Raw genomic sequence first — 23,722 nt, 5'->3', positions numbered from 1 at the left:
TAAATCACCTTCCAAGTACTCCCCCCCCCCCCCCCCCCCCCACTTTTGGGAGTCTTTTGGAATAAGTTTGCTGTACCTCTCGCCAATTGCACGTCTCCTTGGTGGCAGTTATCACTCTTTGCATCTTAGGAGGTGTTGGGCTGCTGGGAGTAAACTTGCTGCAGCTGTTTTCCTAGGGTAGGCAGAGAGTGTACCCGAGGTGACATGATCAGATAAACACGTGTATGTACATTGAAGTGAACCTGAGAATAAAAACATTTTATACATACTTGGGGCTTTCTCCAGCCCACTTCCTGCTAATATGTCCCTTGCCGTCCTCCACCGCTGCCTGTGGCCTCCGCAATCTGGCATGGTAACGGGGCTTACTGTGTATGCGTCGCCAGGCCGCGCGCGATCCCCCATCTCGCTCCCGTTGCTGCAAGAGTTGAGCGCCGACTGGCCCCGACTTGTTGAATTACCGGGCCGGATTGCAGAGGCTGCAGGTGGCAGAGGACAGTGGCGAGGGAGGGATGAGACCAAAGGAGGCTGGAGGAAGCCCCAAGTATGTATAAAAAACATTTTTTAATTTGTCCGAGGCACATTTTCATACACAGGCTGTTTTTATTTTATTTTACTGCTTTAAAGAGTTAATATTCAGGCAAGGGAAGAGACTGCTTTAAGGCATGGAAGTTACTCCTTCCCACTTGTAGATACCTTCTGGGGGAGATAGTAAACCTTACTGGTAGGCAAATCACAGCCATAAAAGTTTTCCTGGCAGAATAAAACTTCAGAGGGCAGAGGAAAGATAGAAAAAGATGTGTGTGGGCGTGTGTGTTGCAATCACTCAAAAATGCTTTGACCGATTTCACCGAAACTTGGTATACAGATCCCTAACTGGGAGGATATGTTCTGGGGGTCTCACCCCCAGACCTCCCCCTCCCCTGGACAGAACCACAACAGTCAATCAGATTTTACACATTCACATCAATGGGGAAATGTAGAAGGTGTTCTGGGGGTCTCACCCCCAGATCTCCCCCTCCCCTGGGCAGAACCACAACAGTCAATCAGATTTTACACATTCACATCAATGGCAAAATTTAGAAGGCTGCCATTCTCACAGTAATAAAGCCAAAGTCCTCAAACTTGGCACAGTTGGTCACTTGACTTGGTTACAAATTCAGGAAAAGTGGGTGGAGCATAAAAAAGCCAATCGCATTTCAGCCATTCATTTTAAATGGGGAAATGTAAATTGCAGCCATTCTTACCCTGTTATCAGCAGAGTTCTCAAACGTGTCACAGCTGGTCATTGGGTGGCTGGGTGGCTTAATATTCAGGAAAGTGGGTGGAGCCTTCAAAAGCAATCAAAATTCACCTATTAATTTTCAGAGGGAGTATTTAAAATGGACCTGAACTCTTGCACAGAACAGAAGGAAAACCTAGAGAAATGCAACCTGTATGTATTTAGAGAGTTTAGCCTGTTTAATTACCCCTCATTTGTGTCTAATCACAAGTTGTAATCGGATCTCTCCCCTGGGTCACATGACCGCCACAACAGAGATGTCAGATAAGCTCATTTGAAAGCACAGGCTGTTTGCCAATAACCAGATCTGTGGCGAAGGACATATCACCTGCCAGGGGCTAGAGGCAGCCCCGGGTAAGTAGATCTCATTTTCTCTAGATTGCCTTATGATTCCTTTAAGCTGCAGCCATTCCTACACTGTTAATGGCAGTGTTCTCAAACTTGGCACAGCAGATCACTGGGAAACCGGGACTAATATACAGAAAAGTGGGTGGAGCCTACAACAGCCAATGAAATTCACCTATTGATTTTCAAGGGGAATATTTAAATTGCTGCCATTTTTACACTGTTAATGGCAGAGGCCTCAAACCTGCTACAGCTGGTCATTGGGTGTCTGGGGTTCAAATTCAGAAAATGGATGGAACCACAGATTATCAGATTTGTTTGCTTGATTTCAATGGGAAAATTTAAACTGCTTCCATTCTCACATTATTGATGGCAGGGACCCCAAAACTCAAACTTGGTACCTGAGTGTAATAAATACCTGAGCAAATACCCCGGTCTTCAGATAGTATGAAATAAAACCATGGGATATCGAAAAAAGTAATTTGTAGAAAGACAGATCCAATTGTTTAGGGCTCACTTTAATCCTGCTCTTCTTAAAAGACCCCCACCCCTCCCTAAGGGTGCACATACATATCCAATTTTGATTAGATACCAATAAAACCTCCACGTAGTATGAGAGCTTGTCTACACCATCTGTTTATAGTATACAAAATCTGTTGGTCCTCATAGTACATAGAGGTGGTGAAATTGGCTAATGATTGGCCAATCAAAATTGGATGTGTACTAGGCTGTAGGCCTAGTACACACAAGCATAAACGTTCAGGGGCAGTTAATCATTTATATCAAATTCCTAATTGGCAACTCCAAAACACTGTATACATGTGTACAATTACACTTACAATCGGTCTTCTGCCCAATCTACCTTCCTGCAGCTCCTTGTACAGACCAGTCAGTCAGCTGCACATGCATAACCAATTAAGATGAGAGGTGGTCATACACGCAAAAACCATACACGATATGACTAAAGTGATGGGCTCCTGTCCCCCCCCCAAATGTAAATGCCCCACCACCACCGGTGGGAGCACTGGAGAAATGGCACAGCCCAAAACGTTGTGCTTTCTTGTTGCTGTATAACCGCTGTTTAAAAGCAAATAAATCTGAAATTTATCACAGAAGGGTCGAGTCCAGATTGGATTGTATGGGCTTGATTCACAAAGCGGTGCTAACCCAATTAGAGACTTTAGGCGTGATAACTGTTGCACCACTCTGGTGAAAAGCCAGTTTAGGCGTGATAAGTTTTGGTGTGATAAGTTTTGGCATGATAAGTTTAGATCACGCACAAAGTCCCGCACGCAAAGCAGCGCCATTAAACTCTATGCGAAGTGCACCAGACTTTGCTAGCGCAAAACTTTTGATCAGCTGTGCACTGCGGTGCTAACCCAGTTGGTGCTTAAACTTATCACACCTAAACTTAACACACCTAAACTTATCACACCTAAACTTATCACAACTAAACTTATCACACCTAAACTTATCACACCTAAACTTATCATGCCTAAACTGAGTTTAGGCGTGATAAAGAGCTTTTCACCAGTGTGCTAACTGTTAGCACTGCTTTGTGAATCAGGCCCTATGTGTATGGACTGTATTGCATTGGAGACTTGATGTTGCTCCTACCTTAAAGGACACCCAAGGTGAAAATAAACTAATGAAATAAACAATTGTATCTATCTTCCTTCTCCTAAAAATTACTTTTTAAGATATTCCAGTTTTATTTTATGTTTAAATCTACTTTTTAAGTTGTAACTGTTTTATTGTTTTTGCTCAATTCATTGAAGTATGCCAGAGCTAAAATCCATGAACTATTGTACCTTTTTATCTCTTTCCTGCTCTCAGAAGCCATTTTCTGCTAGGCAAGTGTGTTATAGTTGGAATTTCTTATCAGAGGGTCACACTGTAGTCACTTCCTGTCTGAGTCAGGACTGAGTCAGCCACTTACATACCTGATATTTAACTCTTTCAGTCAGAGAAAGAGAAAAAGGAACACAGCCTAGTTATTTGTGTGCTTGGCACTGTACATACCCATGTCTATCTCATCAGGTCACATGTCACCTCGGGTATCCTTTAATCTGGTACTCCCCGTGATTGATTGGACACAGTCTGAGGCCGTGGACTTTTCTTTGTTGTATGCTCCACCACCACCGGTGCCCATGCATTTAAATCTCACCTGCTGGTACTGTTCTGCTGCTCCTGATCTTTTTGGCTGCCAGCTGTGTGTGATGTTATGTGGTGGCTGCGTGTGAAGGGTGGGACTTATACGAAAGCAGCGGACGAGACTGGAAGCAGCTGGACATTCATGGCAACTGGAGCAGGTGAGGTTTGTGCACATTAAAATTTTGGGGACAGCGGCCAGGCGGCACCACAGACTACAGATCTCTCTCTGATTAGATTCTATCAGAGACAGATCTGTCTCCTGGCCGATCTGCCCATACTTCACTAGGTCTAAGGGCACCTTTAGGCCTGGAATCCACCACAAATTGCAATTGCTAGCGTTTTGTATGAGCGGTTTCAGGAGCGATTTTAAAAAGTTTATTTAATTTGCCAGCGGCTGTGTAGCGATTAGCGTTTAAATTCTGATTGGTCCTTTTAATTAAATTTAATTTTGTTACAGTGTGCAGTAACTTCAAAACGCTAGCAAAATTGCTCTGTGCAGGTTTTGATGAGCGATTACGCCAGCGTTTATATACTTTACATTGCAGAAACACTAATCGCCAACTCTAAAAATGCTGCATGTCCTGCGTTTTGCGATTTGGTAATCGTAATCGCTCCAGTGGAATTTGGCCCATCCATTTACATCAGCTGAGCGTTCAGGAAAATCGCTAGCGGTTTGAATCGCTCCCTAAATGCTCAGAAAATTGCTCTAGTGAGTTTCAGCCCTTAGAAACAGTCCTGGCCAGGTGAAGGTGGGGACTGGTAGAGCTATCCTAGGAAGACCATGACAAATGTTTTTAAAATGTATCTGAAACTAACCTCAGGTAACCCCCCTCCCCCACAAATGTATTTCAGGGGGAAGCCTCTAGATGTTTTAGAGGCTTCCCACACTGTCCTCTGGAAATCCATTGCCACTCGCAGAGACCCAAAGAGCTTGTTGGAATGAAAATCTAGGCCGTATTCTTCATGCGTGAGCTTGGCCATACAGTGCTTGTGCATGAAGAGAAGTGCAGGCCATCTCTTCCAGAAAGTCCCGGTGAGCGGCGTCCGCTGCGAGGACGACACAGGAAGCCTCTACAGCACTGATGGCTAACCTTGGCACTCCAGCTGTGACAAAACTACAAATCCCATCATGGCTCTGCCTCCCCGGTGTCACGGACGGTTGCGGGGCCGCAGACGCGTTCTGAAGAAAAAGCGATCGCACTCGATTCCCTGCATCGATTGCGCTTCAGATCAATAGAACCAAGATTTGATGTGTAGTATCCCTCTACCTAGGAACAGCTGGGGGATCTGTCTTAGCTGAGTAACAGCCTGGGGGGAGGTGTTAATTAGCTTGGACATATTCCCTGTGGAAGGCACAATTCCCCTTTCTGTTCTGGGAACCAGGTGACACCTAGCTGATCTCATGTAGATGTTAATTAACCAAAGGGTGATAAGGATGCCTAGGTGCAGCCAGGCAGGCTACGAATCCCCGGGAGGTCTTGACACCTTGCTCCCTGGTAAAGATCAAAGGGAAGTCAGCTGTTAGCAGCTAGCACACATCCTGAATAACCTGAGTCTCATAGCATAATCCATAACTTCCCAGATCTGTCATATTTCTGGGGTTCCTGAGATGGCAGCTTCGCCAAACGTGGGGGAAGTGTAGCATGAGTCCCGGTGCTGGTTCTGAGGACGTTTCAGAACATTCTGAGGTAAAGACTGCCAGTTAGGCAGTTTGAAAGTGCCCTGATGATACCACAGGGGTCCCATCCCTCATGTCTGGTATCAGGGCGCTGGGTAAATCGAGACAGACCTGAAAATGTTAATAAATCTGCCCTGACCTGTACGGTCTGTGAGATAGAGCCCATATATGGGTAGATATGATTTCTGGTCCCCAGGACAAGGGGAGGGCTCATCTCATTTTCTAAGGGGGTGTGTGGCTCCCCGCCCTCACTCCCTCCTACTGAATCAGGGGCATAAGAATGGCAGAGGACTCAAACTCAGTGTCCTCCACCCTGAAATATCTTGAACATTCTGTTGCCAGCCAGAGGACACATGGCTGGTGGCCATTTTGCTGAACTTTGAATCAAGCTCTGAAACAAAGGACACATGGGCTTGCGGCCATCTTGATTGGCCATCTTCTGTAACCTGGAACAAAGAATTCTGCTGAACTTTGATTGAAACCAAGAGCTTTAAGAACTTGAAACCGTTTTGCTTGAACTTGATGATTTTCCCACGAAAGGACATATTTCCACAAACCCTAAGTATTTTTCTCCCTTCTTTTATTTTTTATACTGGCTATTACTGCTTTAATAATTGTTGATTTTAATAATTGTCTGTATATATTAATTATTTATATTGCTGTGAATAAACGACTTTATCCAAGTCATTCACTGTCCGCTACCCTGCTTATCAGCACACACAGAACTGATCCCGGGTCTCTGAAGATACGCTACTGTTTGTTTGTTGTTGGCTAGACAGAATATCGTGTGTTTAACCGTTTTATTCGCAGGACTAGTCAGTCAGTGGGCTCCTCGGTCCCATGGTAACCGCGGTGGTGGCAGTTTACCCTGAACCAGTGTGTGAAGTTGTAATTACCCGTATCTCACAGGCTCCCTTCTGGTTTGTCTGCGGCTAATTCTTAACGGTTCCTGCGCATTGACTGCGACCAGAGTTCGCACGATCTGTGCGCTGGCACCGTTTAGAAGGCCAATTGCGGTCAGCCACTAGGGCTCTTGTGACAGTGTTAGGCAGCGGTTGGGACCTGTGTTGTGCTGAAAAGTATCTAAGATAGCGCTAGCGCTATCCAGAAACGAACTAATTCGTTGGTGTAGCTGGAAGGCAATATATTTTATATATATATATATATACAGAGAGACTGTGTAGCCAGTACCCCCCCCCCCCCCCCAAAAAAAAGTTTTATTTTATTTGGCATGGAAATGTCCAGGAACTACAAGCTCATGGCCGTATCCGACCTGGAAAATCTTTGTCAGCTGCAGGGCATTGACACCCTCCACAGGAACAAACAGGACATGGTAAATGACTTGTTTCAATGGGATACCCAGCAACTGCGGGAGCTGGATGTGTCTGCTGAGGTAGACGCTGACCCATCTGACTCAAGGCAAGGGGAACCAGAGGCTGAAGATCCTAGGCGTACAGAGGTTGAGCATCCTGCGGGCCCTGTTGCAACAGTTACGCCAGAGACTGTCAGTATGGACCCCAATCCCAGAGTTTCTGAAAGTACTCGCCTGGAACCGGCCAGTACTGGACTGTCCGTTTGTACTGATCCGCTAATGCAGCAGGCATTACAAAAGCTGATGGACACTGACCTGGACAAGTACCTGCAGTACATGCGTGAGGAGCGCCAATCTGCGGAACGCACAGCTGCTGCTGCTGCTACTGCTGCTGAACGCCACGCAGAGAGGGATGCCGCTGAGCGAGAACGGGAGCGCCAACGACAGCATGAGCTAAACATGGCAAAAGTGCAACAGGCCAGCCGGAGCTCACCGCCCAGCCTCCCTGCTGAAGGAGCTGCAGCACCCGTAAGTGCAAAATTTAAATTTGCTAATATTGAGAAAGACACAGACATTGACTTGTTTTTGCGGTCTTTTGAAAAAGCATGCCGTCAGTATCGTCTGTCCCAAGACCAGTGGGCCAGACATCTGACACCTTTGCTGCGCTACAAAGCGCTTGATGCCTTCGCAGAATTGCCTGCGGAGAAGGATAATGATTATGCTGCTATAAAAGACGCTATCATTACTAAGTACCAGCTGATGCCAGAAGCCTATCGGAAAAAGTTCAGGGCCTGGCAGAAAAAGTCTTCTGATTCGTACCGAGATGTGGTCAGCAGCTTGCTCACCACACTCCGCCAGTGGACTCGAGGCCTCACCAAAGGGTCTTATGATGTCCTGGAGGACTTGATAGTCCTGGAACAATTTCTGAAAATTTGCCCTGCCGATGTACGACAGTTTGTGCTAGAACGCAAGCCGGCGTCAGCAACTGTCGCTGCAGACCTTGCTGAGACTTTCACAACTGCCCGGGTGTCTGATACACGCAGAACTGTCCCATCCAGCTGGAGAGGAGGTCAGCCCAATACCTCGGCAGACTCTCCTGCCCCTGTGAGCCGTCAGCCACAGAGGCCACCCAGCGCAGCTGCTGCACCCAGGCCTGCAGCGCCTGCAGAGGTCACCTGTCACTACTGCCGCCAGCCCGGACACATGAAATTCGACTGTCCGGAGCGGAGACAGACACCACCAGCACCTGGATCATCTGCATCACCTGTACCTCACCCACAGCAGAGGCAACCCGCCAGCGAACCACAGCCTGGATCATCAGATTTTGTCCTGTTTGCCCGCGGAAAGGAAATCCGCGACCGAACTGACCAGCAGCAACTTGTTAGAGTGAACGGCAAAGTTGTCACCGGATTCCGAGACACCGGAGCTGACATCACATTAGTTCACTCACACCTTGTGCCAAAGGAGAGCATCAGCTCCAGCCGATCCCTTGCCCTTACTGGAGTAGAGGGCACCCTTTTTCACATAGCCCACGCGAGAGTGAAGCTGGATTGGGGAGTAGGAATCCAAGAAAGGGTTGTTGGGGTTATGAAGGATCTCCCAGTCCCTGTGTTGCTGGGGACTGATTTGGGCAAGCTTGTGTCCTACTATGAACCTGCCACGACCGCCTTGTCGCTCACGGAAGGAGACGGACTCTCCACCCACCACCAGGTTCTTTATACACTTGGGGGAGCACCAGGGGGAGGTGGGTTGAATGTGCCCAGTTCAAGGGTACCCGGTTCAATAGTGCCTGCTTCAAAGGCACCTGAGTTTGATGTACAGACTGTCTGCTGTGATGATGCTGTAACTGTACCTGAGTTTACTGTACAACCTGTCTGTAATGAAAAAACGTCTATACCTGTCAATGTCCTTACTGCATGCAACGATGATTTGAGTAATGTCCGTCTGTGCCATTCTGACAGTGTACCTGTGCTAGCAGTACCGCGCAGCTGCACTGCTCAGAACCCGAGCTCAGAACAGGTGGAGGGGGTTCCGGCTTCCTCCCCCTCCTCTGACCGCAGGGATGAGACGTTTCAGCCGCTGGCCTCGTGTGACATGAGCCAGTTGGCTGAAACTGACAGCGCTGTACTCACAGCAGCACTACAAAGCGACCCAAGCCTGGAGATGCTCAGGCAGCAAGCCTCTGAGCCCCTCGCAGACGGGGCCGCTTTCAAGGTGTACTGGGAAGGTGGGAGACTGTACAGCGAGTCTGTACAGCCCCCTACAGGTAGATCCCACGCGAATACCAAATGGCTTGTGGTCCCGAGTGCGTTCAGGGGACATGTGCTGAAATCCGCACATGGTAATAGTCTGACAGGGCACTCGGGTGTCCGCAAGACACTTGCCTGTGTTCGGAAACTGTTTTATTGGCCCTGGATGAACAGGGATGTAGCAAACCACTGCAAAGCATGTGCCGTCTGTCAGGAGCCATGAAGGTCCAGGGATTCCCGCGGGGTTCCCTTAGGTCCACAGCCACTTCGCAGGGAACCCCTGCGTGGGCTGGCTGTTGACCTACCCAAACCACTGCCCGTTGTCAGCAGCCCCGGCAGACACCACATCCGACCGCAGTGGCGCCAACGCCCTGTCCAGAACGATCCATGTCGGGTCAAACCTGAAGGTAGCAGACCGCGACCTGTCCAGTGGAACCAAGCCGCAGGCGCCAATGGGTTTTCCCGCCGTGCCGGCAGCTCGAGACCCATCAGCCAGGTTAGCGGCGCCGCCACACATCTTGCGGATATGTGTCTAAGCCGCAGACAAGAGGGGGGGCTGTCACGGACGGTTGCGGGGCCGCAGACGCGTCCTGGAACCGCCCGTGAAGAAAAAGCGATCGCACTCGATTCTCTGCATCGATTGCGCTTCAGATCAATAGAACCAAGATTTGATGTGTAGTATCCCTCTACCTAGGAACAGCTGGGGGATCTGTCTTAGCTGAGTAAAAGCCTGGGGGAGGTGTTAATTAGCTTGGACATATTCCCTGTGAAAGGCACAATTCCCCTTTCTGTTCTGGGAACCAGGTGACACCTAGCTGATCTCATGTAGATGTTAATTAACCAAAGGGTGATAAGGATGCCTAGGTGCAGCCAGGCAGGCTACGAATCCCCGGGAGGTCTTGACACCTTGCTCCCTGGTAAAGATCAAAGGGAAGTCAGCTGTTAGCAGCTAGCACACATCCTGAATAACCTGAGTCTCATAGCATAATCCATAACTTCCCAGATCTGTCATATTTCTGGGGTTCCTGAGATGGCAGCTTCGCCAAACGTGGGGGAAGTGTAGCATGAGTCCCGGTGCTGGTTCTGAGGAAGTTTCAGAACATTCTGAGGTAAAGACTGCCAGTTAGGCAGTTTGAAAGTGCCCTGATACCACAGGGGTCCCACCCCTTATGTCTGGTATCAGGGCGCTGGGTAAATCGAGACAGACCTGAAAATGTTAATAAATCTGCCCTGACCTGTACGGTCTGTGAGATAGAGCCCATATATGGGTAGATATGATTTCTGGTCCCCAGGACAAGGGGAGGGCTCATCTCATCTTCTAAGGGGGTGTGTGGCTCCCCGCCCTCACTCCCTCCTACTGAATCAGGGACATAAGAATGGCAGAGGACCCAAACTCAGTGTCCTCCACCCTGAAACATCTTGAACATTCTGTTGCCAGCCAGAGGACACATGGCTGGTGGCCATTTTGCTGAACTTTGAATCAAGCTCTGAAACAAAGGACACATGGGCTTGCGGCCATCTTGATTGGCCATCTTCTGTAACCTGGAACAAAGAATTCTGCTGAACTTTGATTGAAACCAAGAGCTTTAAGAACTTGAAACCGTTTTGCTTGAACTTGATGATTTTCCCACGAAAGGACATATTTCCACAAACCCTAAGTATTTTTCTCCCTTCTTTTATTTTTTATACTGGCTATTACTGTTTTAATAATTGTTGATTTTAATAATTGTCTGTATATATTAATTATTTATATTGCTGTGAATAAACGACTTTATCCAAGTCATTCACTGTCCGCTACCCTGCTTATCAGCACACACAGAACTGATCCCGGGTCTCTGAAGATACGCTACTGTTTGTTGTTGGCTAGACAGAATATCGTGTGTTTAACCGTTTTATTCGCAGGACTAGTCAGTCAGTGGGCTCCTCGGTCCCATGGGAACCGCGGTGGTGGCAGTTTACCCTGAACCAGTGTGTGAAGTTGTAATTACCCGTACCTCACAGGCTCCCTTCTGGTTTGTCTGCGGCTAATTCTTAACGGTTCCTGCGCATTGACTGCGACCAGAGTTCGCACGATCTGTGCGCTGGCACCGTTTAGAAGGCCAATTGCGGTCAGCCACTAGGGCTCTTGTGACACCCGGGTTATGCTTCGAGCTGACAGAGTACTGCAATGCCTCATGGGACTTGTAGTTCCACCACAGCTGGAGTGCCAAGGTTAGCCATCACTGCTCTACAGCATAAATGTCAAACTCCGGCCCTCAGAGCCATTAAATTTGGCCCCCAAGTGGTTTCCCCACTTTGCATTATGTTTGGCCCACTCGAGACCACCAGGAAAGCTATATTGGAGGTGAAGCCCTAGAACACCAAGGAAGCCATATGGGGGAGGTAGGGGGAAATGTACTAAACACTAGGGAACTGTATAAGGGACCATGGAGGCCACTATACACCGGGGAACTGTAGGACCACTAAACAACGGGGAACTTTATAAAGCGAGGAAGGTAGGCAGTTGAGATTGAGGTTGGCCCACGACTAGGTACCATTGTTCAATTTTGGCCCACTTTGTATTTGAGTTTGACACTGCTCTATAGGGTCCAGATTCTCTCTTCTTAAGTAACGACATTATGTGTTTTTGACCCAAGGTTTGCCAAAGGTTCACGTTAATTGTAAGTGCTTGCTACCCTGCACAGATATCTTCACATACAGTATGTTGGGAAGTCTGTGTGCAGTGCAGAACATTCTTTCCTCTTGACCACACAAGCTTCTGAAGTCATCAGCCCACTCGCAAGCTTTCAGATGCCCCACTTAGTCTTTAGCAGGTGTTATAGGTAAAAACACGTGGCCAATTTTCAAAGGTTTATTTGGAAATATAAAAAATATAAGTCTTTTGGCTTGGTCTTCCCAACAGGAGGCGATCACTTCTGTAAACTGGAGAAATCAGGTCCACCTTGGCTGTAGTTTCCTGAGATTTCTGCACCACTGAAGTCAAATCCAGGATTCTGAAAACAAAGTAAAAACACAATTATCAGCCATTTATAGATTTTCTTTGTTGGAGAAAAGTCAGAATTATAATTTTTATTACAGCTTAAAAAGCTCTCGACTTCCTGACTGAATAGACAGGAAAAATATTTTTTCTCTGTTATGGGCCAACACAGAAATATGTGTTACAAAAACTGAAGTTGCCTCATAGGTAAGAATTAGAGATGGGATGAACTGTTCCCAAACAAATAGTACCTGCAGCTACGTACGGGTTGGTGATGCCATGTAAAAAGAAACCGTAACCAAGAATTGAACATCATCCCAATCAGTAGCTGATACCCCCTTTCTCTTGAGAAATCTTTTCCTTTTCACAAACGGATCATCAGGGGGCTGATAATGTGGTCCCAATAGTAAAAAGGTGTTTTTTTTTTCACCCCGTAGCCTGGGTCAGGAATCTCAGCAGGAAAGTTTAAAAGGAAACATCCAAGCACAAAAAAAACAAAACCAAAATCCACTTACCTAGGGCTTCCTCCAGCCCCTGGCTGCCGTCCTGTGCCCTCGTCGCAGCTCAAGTGGCTCCCGGTGTCCTCCGCTGCAGAAGCCGACCTGGCGAGGACACCGGGAGCAACTTGAGCTGCGTCGAGGGCACAGGACGGCAGCCAGGGGCTGGAGGAAGCCCCAGGTAAGTAGATTTTTTTTTGTTTTTTTTCCTACTTGGACCTTCCCTTTAAGTGACAATTCCACATTCTCACTAGTGATGGGACAAACAGTTCGCCTAGCCCTGTGGCGAACTGTTGACCAACAAACAGTACCTGCAGCTACTTTCGAGTCGGCGAGATCTTTAAGTAATGTGCAGGCGCTGGCCAGCTGTGCGCATTCTTGATTGTGTGGCTGGGGGGCGCTCTGTGCATGAGCTCTGCTACATACGACAACGTAATGTGCAGAGTGCTCCCGGCCGCGGTCACACAATCAAGGTCACGTGCCCCCGGCCACCGCCTGCGCATTACATAAAGAGGGACTCCCAAAAAAAATAATGTAATAAAAAATTAATTTTTACAATAATTATATATGATATTTTTACTGCTGGCAGGTGATGTCAGTGGGAGGAGGTGCTGCTTGCTTTTTGGCAGTTGGAAACAGCTGTTATTTCCCACATGGAACAAGGCTCCCACAGTGTGATGTCAGAACCATGGTCCTGACATCACACTGTGGGAGGAGTTTCACCACAATATCAGCCATACAGAGCCCCCTGATGATCCGTTTGAGAAAAGGAATAGATTCCTCGTGGGAAAGGGGGTATCAGCTACGGATTGGGTTGAAGTTCAATTCTTGGTTACGGATTGGGATGAAGTTCAATTCTTGGTTACAGTTTTTCTTTAGCTCGATAGAGGAAAGCCTCTGGATCCTCGAGAGGCTTCCCACTTCCTCTTTCCAACCACCGCTTCGGGACCCTCTGATACTTTGCAGCCACACTCCCACCTGTGAACGAGAGCTGCCACATTATGCAGGATGGCTTGCGCCTGCACAGTAGGCATTGAGCAACTCGTGCTGGATGGAAAAAGTGGAGCATGAGTGACTCCATTCTACCGCACAGGCGTAAGGCACCCAGCAGCAGTGCGCCCCACTAGTTCACTGGCACATTCACTCTTCGACAAGCCCTTGTCGAAGAGGTTTGGGGTGGGGGTGGGAGGGGCGGTCCCAGCGCTAGACGGCAAGATGGAGGGGAATTATCTCTTTATTGAGGCAAGTACCCATTTAGGTATTAGTTTCCCCTACAGGTACACGTTATTAAAACAGTGTCAGTTTATTTACGATACCTCTCTCTGAAATCTTTCTAACGTCAGCTTCTTCTGCATCTCATCCTGAACCCACGGGTCAGCCGAATACTCCCCTTCCAGCAGCGAGGGCCAGCAGTTCCCTGCATCCCGGTTGGACTTTGTTAATACTATTCTAATAAGTTTCTTGTCTTCTTTAAAGGGGAAAAAAAAAGAGAACAACATGACTGTGTTAAAGGAGTGTATAAAATGAACGACTGAATTCTAAATGAAGAAATAATTAAAGGGACACTATCGATTGACATGTTTTTTTCAATTGAGATAGAAAACGTTTGGGAAGTGCTGCTAAGTGTTGGTGTATACATCTGAATCCTTATCTCTATGTTTTACTGTTATCTAATCCCTTTCACACTTTTCTGATGGCAGTCTGCTGAAATTCTGAGAGCAGGCTCAGCCATGAGGGGAGGGGGGATTCCCTTCACAGTGCATCATTAACTCTATGTGTACAGATAGCTCAGTCAGAGACAGGCAGAGCTTTCTCTCACAGAGAGCAGAGGAAGTGCATCTTATGTGCAACATAAACATCTGTAATTGTGTGTGTGAAACCTGATATATGAAAACAAATGCCTGTCAGGTAATCTGCTTCAATATTACACTGTTCTTAGCGTGTCAGGTTGCAGAGATTCTTACATCTGCAAATTAGACATTCCAAATGTAGCTAAAATCTACACACAATTAATTAAAGCTTTTGCCTCTGATATTTAACATGAAAAGTAGTTTACACAGCTACTTAGACATTATTTGTACATTGTCATTTTAGAACACATGGTTTGGTAGAGTTCCTTTAGGGCTCTCTAATACTAAGACATTGCGTTTGATGCGACCTTAAGGTCGCACAACGTGCCCCCTGCAGCGCATGTAGGTTATAAAATTGGACGTTATTTTGTACTACATTATGTGCCTCTTGGTGTGCAGTTTTCATCGCATACTGATGGAATGAAAACGGCGCATGCGTTACAATTTAAAAAAAAAACATTACTGAGCATGTGCAACACACATAACGCAGCAAATGTATTGCTAAACGCACAGCATGCAGCACTTTCTAAATATTGCTACACGTTACACACAACGTAACGTGTGCACTGTGAATGTTGCACAGACTTTGCATTGCTGTGCGTTAGTCTGCGTTGGAACATTTTCTAACGTGCGACTTAAACGCCGCACTGTGAAAGAGGCCTTAAAGAGACACTGAAGCGAGAATAAATCTCGCTTCAGAGCTTATATTCAGCAGGGGCATGTGTGCCCCTGCTAAAACGCCACTATCCTGCGGCTAAACGGGGGTCCCTTACCTCCCAAATCCCCCACCTGAAAATCCACGACCAACTTGGTCGTAGATTTTGCTGCTGTTGAGGCAGGGCTAACGGCTGCAGCCCTGCCTCTCAGCGCGTCTATCAGCGGCGCATCGCCGCCTCTCCCCCCGCCCCTATCAGCGAAGGAAGACTGAGAGGGGCGGGGGAGAGGCGGAGATACGCGCTGATAGACGCGCATGGAGGCAGGGCTGCGGCCATTAGCCCTGCCTCACCAGGAAGAGATCCCCGGGACTCCACGAGGGAATTTGGGAGGTAAGGGACCCCCGTTTAGCCGCGTGATAGCGGCGTTTTAGCAGGGGCACACCTGCCCCTGCTGAATATAAGCTCTGAAGCGAGTTTTATTCTCGCTTCAGAGTCTCTTTAAAGAGCATCAGCTGCTTTCCACACAAGTCTATTGGAAAAAAGTTGTTCATGTTGCAGTAACAGCCTAAAAAAAATAAAAAAATGAACAATTCATTTTCCGTTACATAATAAACTTTGTTGGTAATAAAAGGCTAAGCGCAGGGCAACAATCATTGGTCCACAAGGTCGGCGCACGTCCAGGGAGCTGGTGTCCGTCAGATTTCTGCAAGCTGCATCCTTGCGTATCTGCACACATTGTTCACACGCTCCTTTGTTGTGCATCCTGTTCTGATTGCATCACCACCTGTCCATCTGACCTGTCATCCATTCAGGTCCTCCGCCACTGCTGGCACCCCCTGCTCGAGTCCTTTGCACAGAGGAAGCGCCGGTATAAAGATCCAAGCCCCATTAGACACATCAGGCTCCCCGTTGGATTGCTTAAAAGGACATCTGAGGTGAAAATAAACTGATGAGAAAAACAATTGTATATATCCTCCTTCTCCTAAAAATGACCTTTTTTTTTTTTTAGATATCCCACAGTATTATTTTATATTTATACTAGTTTTTAAGTTTTTACTGTTTCATTGTCTCTGCGCAATGACACTTTCACTGAAGTATGCTAGGATATGCTATACAAACCTATGAATTATTGACCCTTTTTAGCTCTTCCCTGCTCTCAGAAGCCATTTACTGACAGGCACTTGTTTTATGGCTATAATTACTTATCAGTGAGGGTTATCCTATAGTCTGACCCGGATAGAAACTGTCACTTACATACCTGATTAATTTTTTCAGGCGGAGAAAGAAAAAAAAAAAAAAAAAAAAGAACGAACACAGTCTAGTTATCTGTGTGCTTCACACTGTACAAGCACATGTCTATCTCATGTCACATTTCACCTCGGTTGTCCTTTAAGAGCAATGGAAATCCTCCAAGTACTAAGGAGGATTGTAATTTGTCCACCATGCAGTGAACCAATAAGAATCCTCACTGAGGAGAGAGGATTCCCATTGGTCGGTTGTGAACCAATAGGAGCCTGATGCTTCTGGTGGAGCTCAGATCTTTATATCGGCACTTCTACCATGCAGAGGACCAAAGTGGAAGTGTTAGATGTGGAGGACTCCCCAAAAAATGATGAAAGGTGAATCATTTGCGAAACGTACATGGCAACTAGCCTAGTTAACGGACACCGTCTGTTCTCATAGGCTTTTGTTGATTCCGTTGGCCAATCGTTTTGTCCAGCTGATCCAGAAAAGTCATGCAGGACTCATTCTTGCGTTCCACTCGTCGGAAAGGATCAAATGGATCCATTTCAAATGGACTAATGTAAACGGATCCTGTTGCTTTGCATAAGATTGGTGTTGGTCCGTTCCGTATAGTTACGCTAAACTGAAAGTTTTTATGAGCAGTGTGAAACCCCAGCCTTATTAGAAGACTTGGAGTGTTGGATGCATTTATACAGCGACGACGTTAAATAGCGGTTTATGAGTAATGTAGCTCTGAATTTATACTGCCACCTGACGCTACATAGCGTTGTATGAGTACTGCAGCCCTGCATTTATACTGCCACCTGACGTTACATAGCGGTGTTTGAGTATTGTAGCCATGCATTTATACTGTCACCTGACGTTACATAGCGGTGTATGAGTACTGTAGCCCTGCATTTATACTGCCACCTGACGCTACATAGCGGTGTATGAGTACTGTAGCCCTGCATTTATACTGCCACCTGACGCTACATAGCGGTGTATGAGTACTGTAGCCCTGCATTTATACTGCCACCTGACGCTACATAGCGGTGTAGGAGTACTGTAGCCCTGCATTTATACTGCCACCTGACGCTACATAGCGGTGTATGAGTACTGTAGCCCTGCATTTATACTGCCACCTGACGCTACATAGCGGTGTATGAGTACTGTAGCCCTGCATTTATACTGCCACCTGACGCTACATAGCGGTGTATGAGTATTGTAGCCCTGCATTTATACTGCCACCTGACGCTACATAGCGGTGTAGGAGTACTGTAGCCCTGCATTTATACTGCCACCTGACACTACATAGCGGTGTATGAGTATTGTAGCCCTGCATTTATACTGCCACCTGACGCTACATAGCGGTGTAGGTGTACTGTAGCCCTGCATTTATACTGCCACCTGACGCTACATAGCGGTGTATGAGTACTGTAGCCCTGCATTTATACTGCCACCTGACGCTACATAGCGGTGTAGGAGTACTGTAGCCCTGCATTTATACTGCCACCTGACGCTACATAGCGGTGTATGAGTACTGTAGCTCTGAATTTATAATGCCACCTGATGCTACATAGCGGTGTATGAGTACTGTAGCCCTGCATTTATACTGCCACCTGACTCTACATAGCGGTGTATGAGTACTGCAGCCCTGCATTTATACTGCCACCTGATGCTACATAGCGGTGTATGAGTACTGTAGCCCTGCATTTATACTGCCACCTGACGCTACATAGCGGTGTATGAGTACTGTAGCTCTGCATTTATACTGCCACCTGACGCTACATAGCGGTGTATGAGTACTGTAGCCCTGCATTTATACTGTCACCTGACGCTACATAGCGGTGTATGAGTACTGTAGCCCTGCTTTTATACTGCCACCTGACGCTACATAGCGGTGTATGAGTACTGTACCCTGCATTTATACTGCCACCTGACGCTACATAGCGGTGTATGAGTACTGTAGCCCTGCATTTATACTGCCACCTGACGCTACATAGCGGTGTATGAGTACTGTAGCCCTGCATTTATACTGCCACCTGACGCTACATAGTGGTGTATGAGTACTGTAGCCCTACATTTATACTGCCACCTGATGCTACATAGCGGTGTATGAGTACTGTAGCCCTGCATTTATACTGCCACCTGATGCTACATAGTGGTGTATGAGTACTGTAGCCCTGCATTTATACTGCCACCTGACGCTACATAGCGGTGTATGAGTACTGTAGCCCTGCATTTATACTGCCACCTGACGCTACATAGCAGTGTATGAGTACTGTAGCCCTGCATTTATACTGCCACCTGACGCTACATAGCGGTGTATGAGTACTGTACCCTGCATTTATACTGCCACCTGACGCTACATAGCGGTGTATAAGTACTGTAGCCCTGCATTTATACTGCCACCTGACGCTACATAGCGGTGTATGAGTACTGTAGCCCTGCATTTATACTGCTACCTGATGCTACATAGCGGTGTATGAGTACTGTAGCCCTGCATTTATACTGCCACCTGACGCTACATAGCAGTGTATGAGTACTCTAGCCCTACATTTATACTGCCACCTGATGCTACATAGCGGTGTAGGAGTACTGTAGCCCTGCATTTATACTGCCACCTGACGCTACATAGCAGTGTATGAGTACTGTAGCCCTGCATTTATACTGCCACCTGATGCTACATAGCGGTGTATGAGTACTGTAGCCCTGCATTTATACTGCCACCTGACGCTACATAGCGGTGTATGAGTACTGTAGCCCTGCACTTATACTGCCACCTGACGCTACATAGCGGTGTATGAGTACTGTAGCCCTGCATTTATACTGCCACCTGATGCTACATAGTGGTGTATGAGTACTGTAGCCCTACATTTATACTGCCACCTGATGCTACATAGCGGTGTATGAGTACTGTAGCCCTACATTTATACTGCCACCTGACGCTACATAGCGGTGTATGAGTACTGCAGCCCTGCATTTATACTGCCACCTGACGCTACATAGCGGTGTATGAGTACTGTAGCCCTGCATTTATACTGCCACCTGACGTTACATAGCAGTGTATGAGTACTGTAGCCCTGCATTTATACTGCCACCTGACGCTACATAGCGGTTGTATCCTTGCTTTTCTCTTTCTGGTTCACAAAATGCTCCTCACCTAATGTCCATGTGCTTTCATCGCTTATCGTGGAATCATAAAGCCGTCCCTGAAAAGAGTAAACAAATATTAAACCACTTTGTAGCTCAAACACATGCAGAGAAGTTGATTGGCTTCACCCTAAATTGGCCCTAATGCTGGGCATACACGGCGCGATAGTTCTTATCAATCGAGCCGCTGATGGCTCGATTGATAATATCTGACGTGTCCGATCACCGCGGCGGATCGACACTGCACTCGATCCCCGCGGGTGGACAATGCAGAAAACGAAGTGCTGATAAGGAAGCGACAGCGAGGACGAGCGGGAATCGATCTGCGCGCACGCACGGATGAGCGCTGCGCGCTGGCTCGAGTCCGGTGCATTATCTCACCGTGTATGCCCACCATAAGACTACGATACATGCACTACATGATACATACATAGACATATGACTGGTAGGGATTAGACTGTGAGCTCCTCTGAGGGACAGTTGAGTGACAATACAATATACTCTGTACAGCGCTGCAGAAGATGTCGGCGCTATATACATACTAAATAATAATAGACACATGAATTATACAGGTCTTGTGGCTAGTTAAATGCAGTTTAGGCATGGATTATATACAACCCCAGAACATGCATACCTTATGCCTGGTCTACAGGGAGCGATTTGTCTTATCAATCGAGTCGCATCGATAAGATCCGACAGGTCCGATCTCGCCGCGGCCAATTCCCCGCGAGCGGGGAATAGAGCGGAAGATAAGCGGTGCCGGCGGGGATGAGCGGGTATCGAATCCGACGCACGCGCGGACGAGCGGGGATGCAGAAGAGTCGAGCCGCCGGATCGCTCCGTGTAGATTAGGCTTTAGACTTGTCAGTAACTAATGAGGTGATCTGACAACCCTAAGAGGGACCCTTTTCAACTTCTAATCACACTCCCATACAGGCACATCTCGGCATGCACGAGTATGGTCCACGCCTTACCCAGTAACAAAGACAGTTCTGCACTTTTTCCTCAATCACCCTACACATCCGCTGTTAAGTGATAGGTCTTTTTGGATTGCTAACTGACCAACCACTATTGTTCGTGTAGGAAAGTCTAAAGTCCCTGCAGCAGGGAGCCTCCTGCTTATCCTCAACACTTTCCCTCTCAACAAGGCGCAGTTGGCTGCACAGCTGGCACCTAAGCACCTGCTTTGTACAGCCCTCATTCCTAAACTGTCAGTTGAAACAATTAATACAGATTATTTCAGGCAATAAACATTATTTCAGGCAATAAAAAAAATTTAGAGTGTGTATGCAACAGGAAAAAAAACAAAAAACAAAAAACAAAAAAAAAAAACCATATAAAACTTCAAAATGGGTTTGCTTTAATGTTTATCATTATTCAAAATTACATTTAGAGGTGATCATTACCAGCCTAACACCAATGAAAGGCTAATACATTGGTTGATGGCGGACCCCTCTGGTCTAGGGTCCCTGGTGCTATTGCGTCCTGTGTTGATAATGTGAGTGTGCTAAATCTGACAGTAGTACACCAGTCTTGAGCATAACGGAATAGAATAGCGCTTTACACCGTACAATCTAGTTATCGTAAACACTGATATAGTAAACATTCAGGTATAGTAAACTAAATGTCCAAGTCAAGCCCCCATTATAAGCTAATGAGAGTAACGCCTGGTACAGTTAACCCTGATATAATAGAACCTCTGTTATGGTAAACCTGTTATTTGGCCCCTTAGCTATTCAGTGTCTGGCTATAGTGGAAAGTGAGCAGGCTCATGTGTCATATGTCAGTCGGAGACCCATGAGCCTTGGTCGGTGGGTAGCCTGCTCACTACCCTGGGCCTACTAGGATAACCTAAAAACCAACCGCAGATGAGACGTATGCCTTCTGTGTAAGCTGCTGCCCTTATTAGGGAATTGCCTGTCATCTGTAACTTGCTTGTGCATGGCTGCAATGCTACAGTATCATCCAGACTGCACAGAAATGCGGACAGAGGAGCACATTATCAGTTCTGTACCTGCATTAAAGCAGGGGGAAAAAACCGGAAGCAGTAGATTTGGGCGCATGAGACAAGTGGACAAAAAGGGCGCCCCATTCACTTTCATTATAAATATCGTTTAATGGGCGCTGAACGGGGAAAATAAGGCGCCGGAGATTTTTAAGGATTTATAACTATGTTTGTGATGATTTAAGTTTACAAAATGAGCCCGTGACGAATAACGTTTATGAAGATAATAAATCACTATTTCTAAAACATTTCTAACACATTATTATCCACCCAAAAAATAATTTACATTTTTTTTCTTTACATTCTTTATTTATTCATGTCTGTAAAACATTATTATCCATAGGGGGTTTTAGGTTTAGGCACCAACAGGGGGGTCTTAGGTTTAGGCACCTACAGGGGGGTCTTAGGTTTAGGCACTAACAGGGGGGTCTTAGGTTTAGGCACCAACAGGGGGGTCTTAGGTTTAGGCACCAACAGGGGGGTCTTAGGGTTAGGCACCTACAGGGGGGTCTTAGGGTTAGGCACCTACAGGGGGGTCTTAGGGTTAGGCACCTACAGGGGGGTCTTAGGTTTAGGCACCAACAGGGGGGTCTTAGGTTTAGGCACCAACAGGGGGGTCTTAGGTTTAGGCACCAACAGGGGGGTCTTAGGGTTAGGCACCTACAGGGGGGTCTTAGGGTTAGGCACCTACAGGGGGGTCTTAGGGTTAGGCACCTACAGGGGGGTCTTAGGTTTAGGCACCAACAGGGGGGTCTTAGGGTTAGGCACCAACAGGGGGGTCTTAGGGTTAGGCACCAACAGGGGGGTCTTAGGGTTAGGCACCAACAGGGGGGTCTTAGGGTTAGGCACCAACAGGGGGGTCTTAGGGTTAGGCACCAACAGGGGGGTCTTAGGGTTAGGCACCAACAGGGGGGTCTTAGGGTTAGGCACCAACAGGGGGTCTAGGGGTTAGGGATAGGTACAGGGAGGGTTTTTAATAAACGAAAATATAAGTTTCACTTTACAAACAGGGAAGATTAACGTTTTAAGAATTGCCGATCTCATACACATTATTTAGTGATTTATACATTTTTAAATCACTATTTATAAACGAAATTCTACACAATAATTTCTATAAACGATATTTCCATTTATCGTTTATACCACGCGCCTTTTTTTCCCGACGCCCTTTTCGTACGTACGCGAAAAAACCCACATATATAAGTAGATAAATACTTGATCTACTTACATAACATAACACATGTATTGTACTGTTTACGCTTTGAGTTCAGTGAATTTTATATAGTAAATGAAGAGAATTCTGTTCCTGGTGGGAACCATGTTTTTTTGCCCACAGTTTGAGGCTAAATACTCATGTCATTTCTTCCCTTAACTTTTTTTTTCTTTTCTCCTCCAATCACTGAGTCACCTCAGTCTTGCTTGTAAACACAAGTGAGCAGAGCATCGTGTTTCAAAAAGGCAGCTAAATAAAGGAAAGAGGAGTAATATATTATAGATAAAAAGAACCCCCAGCATGCAACTAAACGGCAATGGCTATTAAAGTGCCACTGCTCCTAAGGTATGTGATAACTCCAAACCATAACAGCAGAAAAAGTTTTCAATGCAGGATTAGCATCTTTATCACTTAATACACTCAGCCCAGTTGCTGTTGAAATTTCACTTTTATGGTGACAATACCAACTGTTGAGTCTTATGCTGATTATTGCATGCAAAGCCCTGCATATTGAGCATGGAATTTCACTAACTACTGTATGTTACACTGCAGTACCACCAGTATGTCTCACCCTTCCCCAGCAGTATCCCAGCCTGCAGCACCTGTAGGATTTGACTGTCCCTTACAGCCAGCGATACATCCCTGATGCCCAGCTTGCAGCGGATTTCCCGGCTCTGAGTGCCAGGGGGCACCTGCACCTCAATAAAGACCTCCTCCATGGTCTGATACCAGCAACCCCAGGGGGTCTGGCACGGCACAACCCCGCTTCTCTCATCGAAATTCACCGACATGACAGATCATTGGAAAAGCCCAAGCCAACAAACATGCGCATTCTCCTATCTACCCCCGATAAACTACATTCCCCATAATGCCCAGTGCTCCTCAGTCTCGCGAGAACAGCTCCCAGCGCTTCCTGTCCCTTCAGGCGATGAGTTCCGCAGCTCCATTCATTGGCTGATATTCCCGTTTGCGAAATTATTCCACCCAATAGAATCTTCCTAGGCGGGCTCGAATGCCAGCGCGCTCACCACGCCTCTAACAGCACAATGCTTCATTCCCATTGGCTTAGAGAAAGCGCTTCCTGTTTCTTGTGATTGGGTAGGACGATTGAGGCCGTTGATTGGTTGAAT

At 46.8% G+C, this 23,722-nt stretch overlaps 1 protein-coding gene across 2 annotated transcripts; it reads right to left on the bottom strand.

Annotated features, from left to right (window-relative positions):
- Window positions 1-11,854: 11,854 nt before the first annotated feature.
- On the bottom strand, window positions 11,855-23,469 carry NUDCD2 (NudC domain containing 2). 2 transcript variants are annotated; one of them, XM_068273033.1, is made up of 4 exons: window positions 23,195-23,469; window positions 19,385-19,433; window positions 13,808-13,956; window positions 11,855-12,010 (listed from the first exon to the last, which is right to left on the bottom strand). In XM_068273033.1, the coding sequence occupies exons 1-4, from the start codon at window positions 23,381-23,383 to the stop codon at window positions 11,927-11,929; spliced, it is 471 nt and encodes a 156-aa protein (XP_068129134.1). In that variant the 5' UTR covers window positions 23,384-23,469; the 3' UTR covers window positions 11,855-11,926. The 2 variants fall into 2 exon arrangements, with proteins under 2 accessions (XP_068129134.1, XP_068129133.1); XM_068273032.1 differs by having other exon boundaries at window positions 13,808-13,959; window positions 23,195-23,467.
- Between the last annotated feature and the right edge of the window lie 253 nt (window positions 23,470-23,722).

This window comes from Hyperolius riggenbachi, chromosome 3 (assembly GCF_040937935.1).
Source record: "Hyperolius riggenbachi isolate aHypRig1 chromosome 3, aHypRig1.pri, whole genome shotgun sequence".
NCBI lineage: Eukaryota > Metazoa > Chordata > Amphibia > Anura > Hyperoliidae > Hyperolius > Hyperolius riggenbachi.
The sequence above is the reverse complement of the archived record's forward strand: the minus strand, read 5'-3'. Positions and strand labels throughout refer to the sequence as shown.

Excerpts from the sequence above, each read along its gene's own strand:
- NUDCD2 (XM_068273032.1), bottom strand. The coding sequence starts at position 23,383 with ATGTCGGTGAATTTCGATGAGAGAAGCGGGGTTGTGCCGTGCCAGACC. Across the intron at positions 13,960-19,384 it reads TGAAAGCACATGGACATTAG|AAGACAAGAAACTTATTAGA; the intron begins GTGAGGAGCATT and ends TCCCCTTTAAAG. Across the intron at positions 12,011-13,807 it reads TAGAAAGATTTCAGAGAGAG|AATCCTGGATTTGACTTCAG; the intron begins GTATCGTAAATA and ends CTTTGTTTTCAG.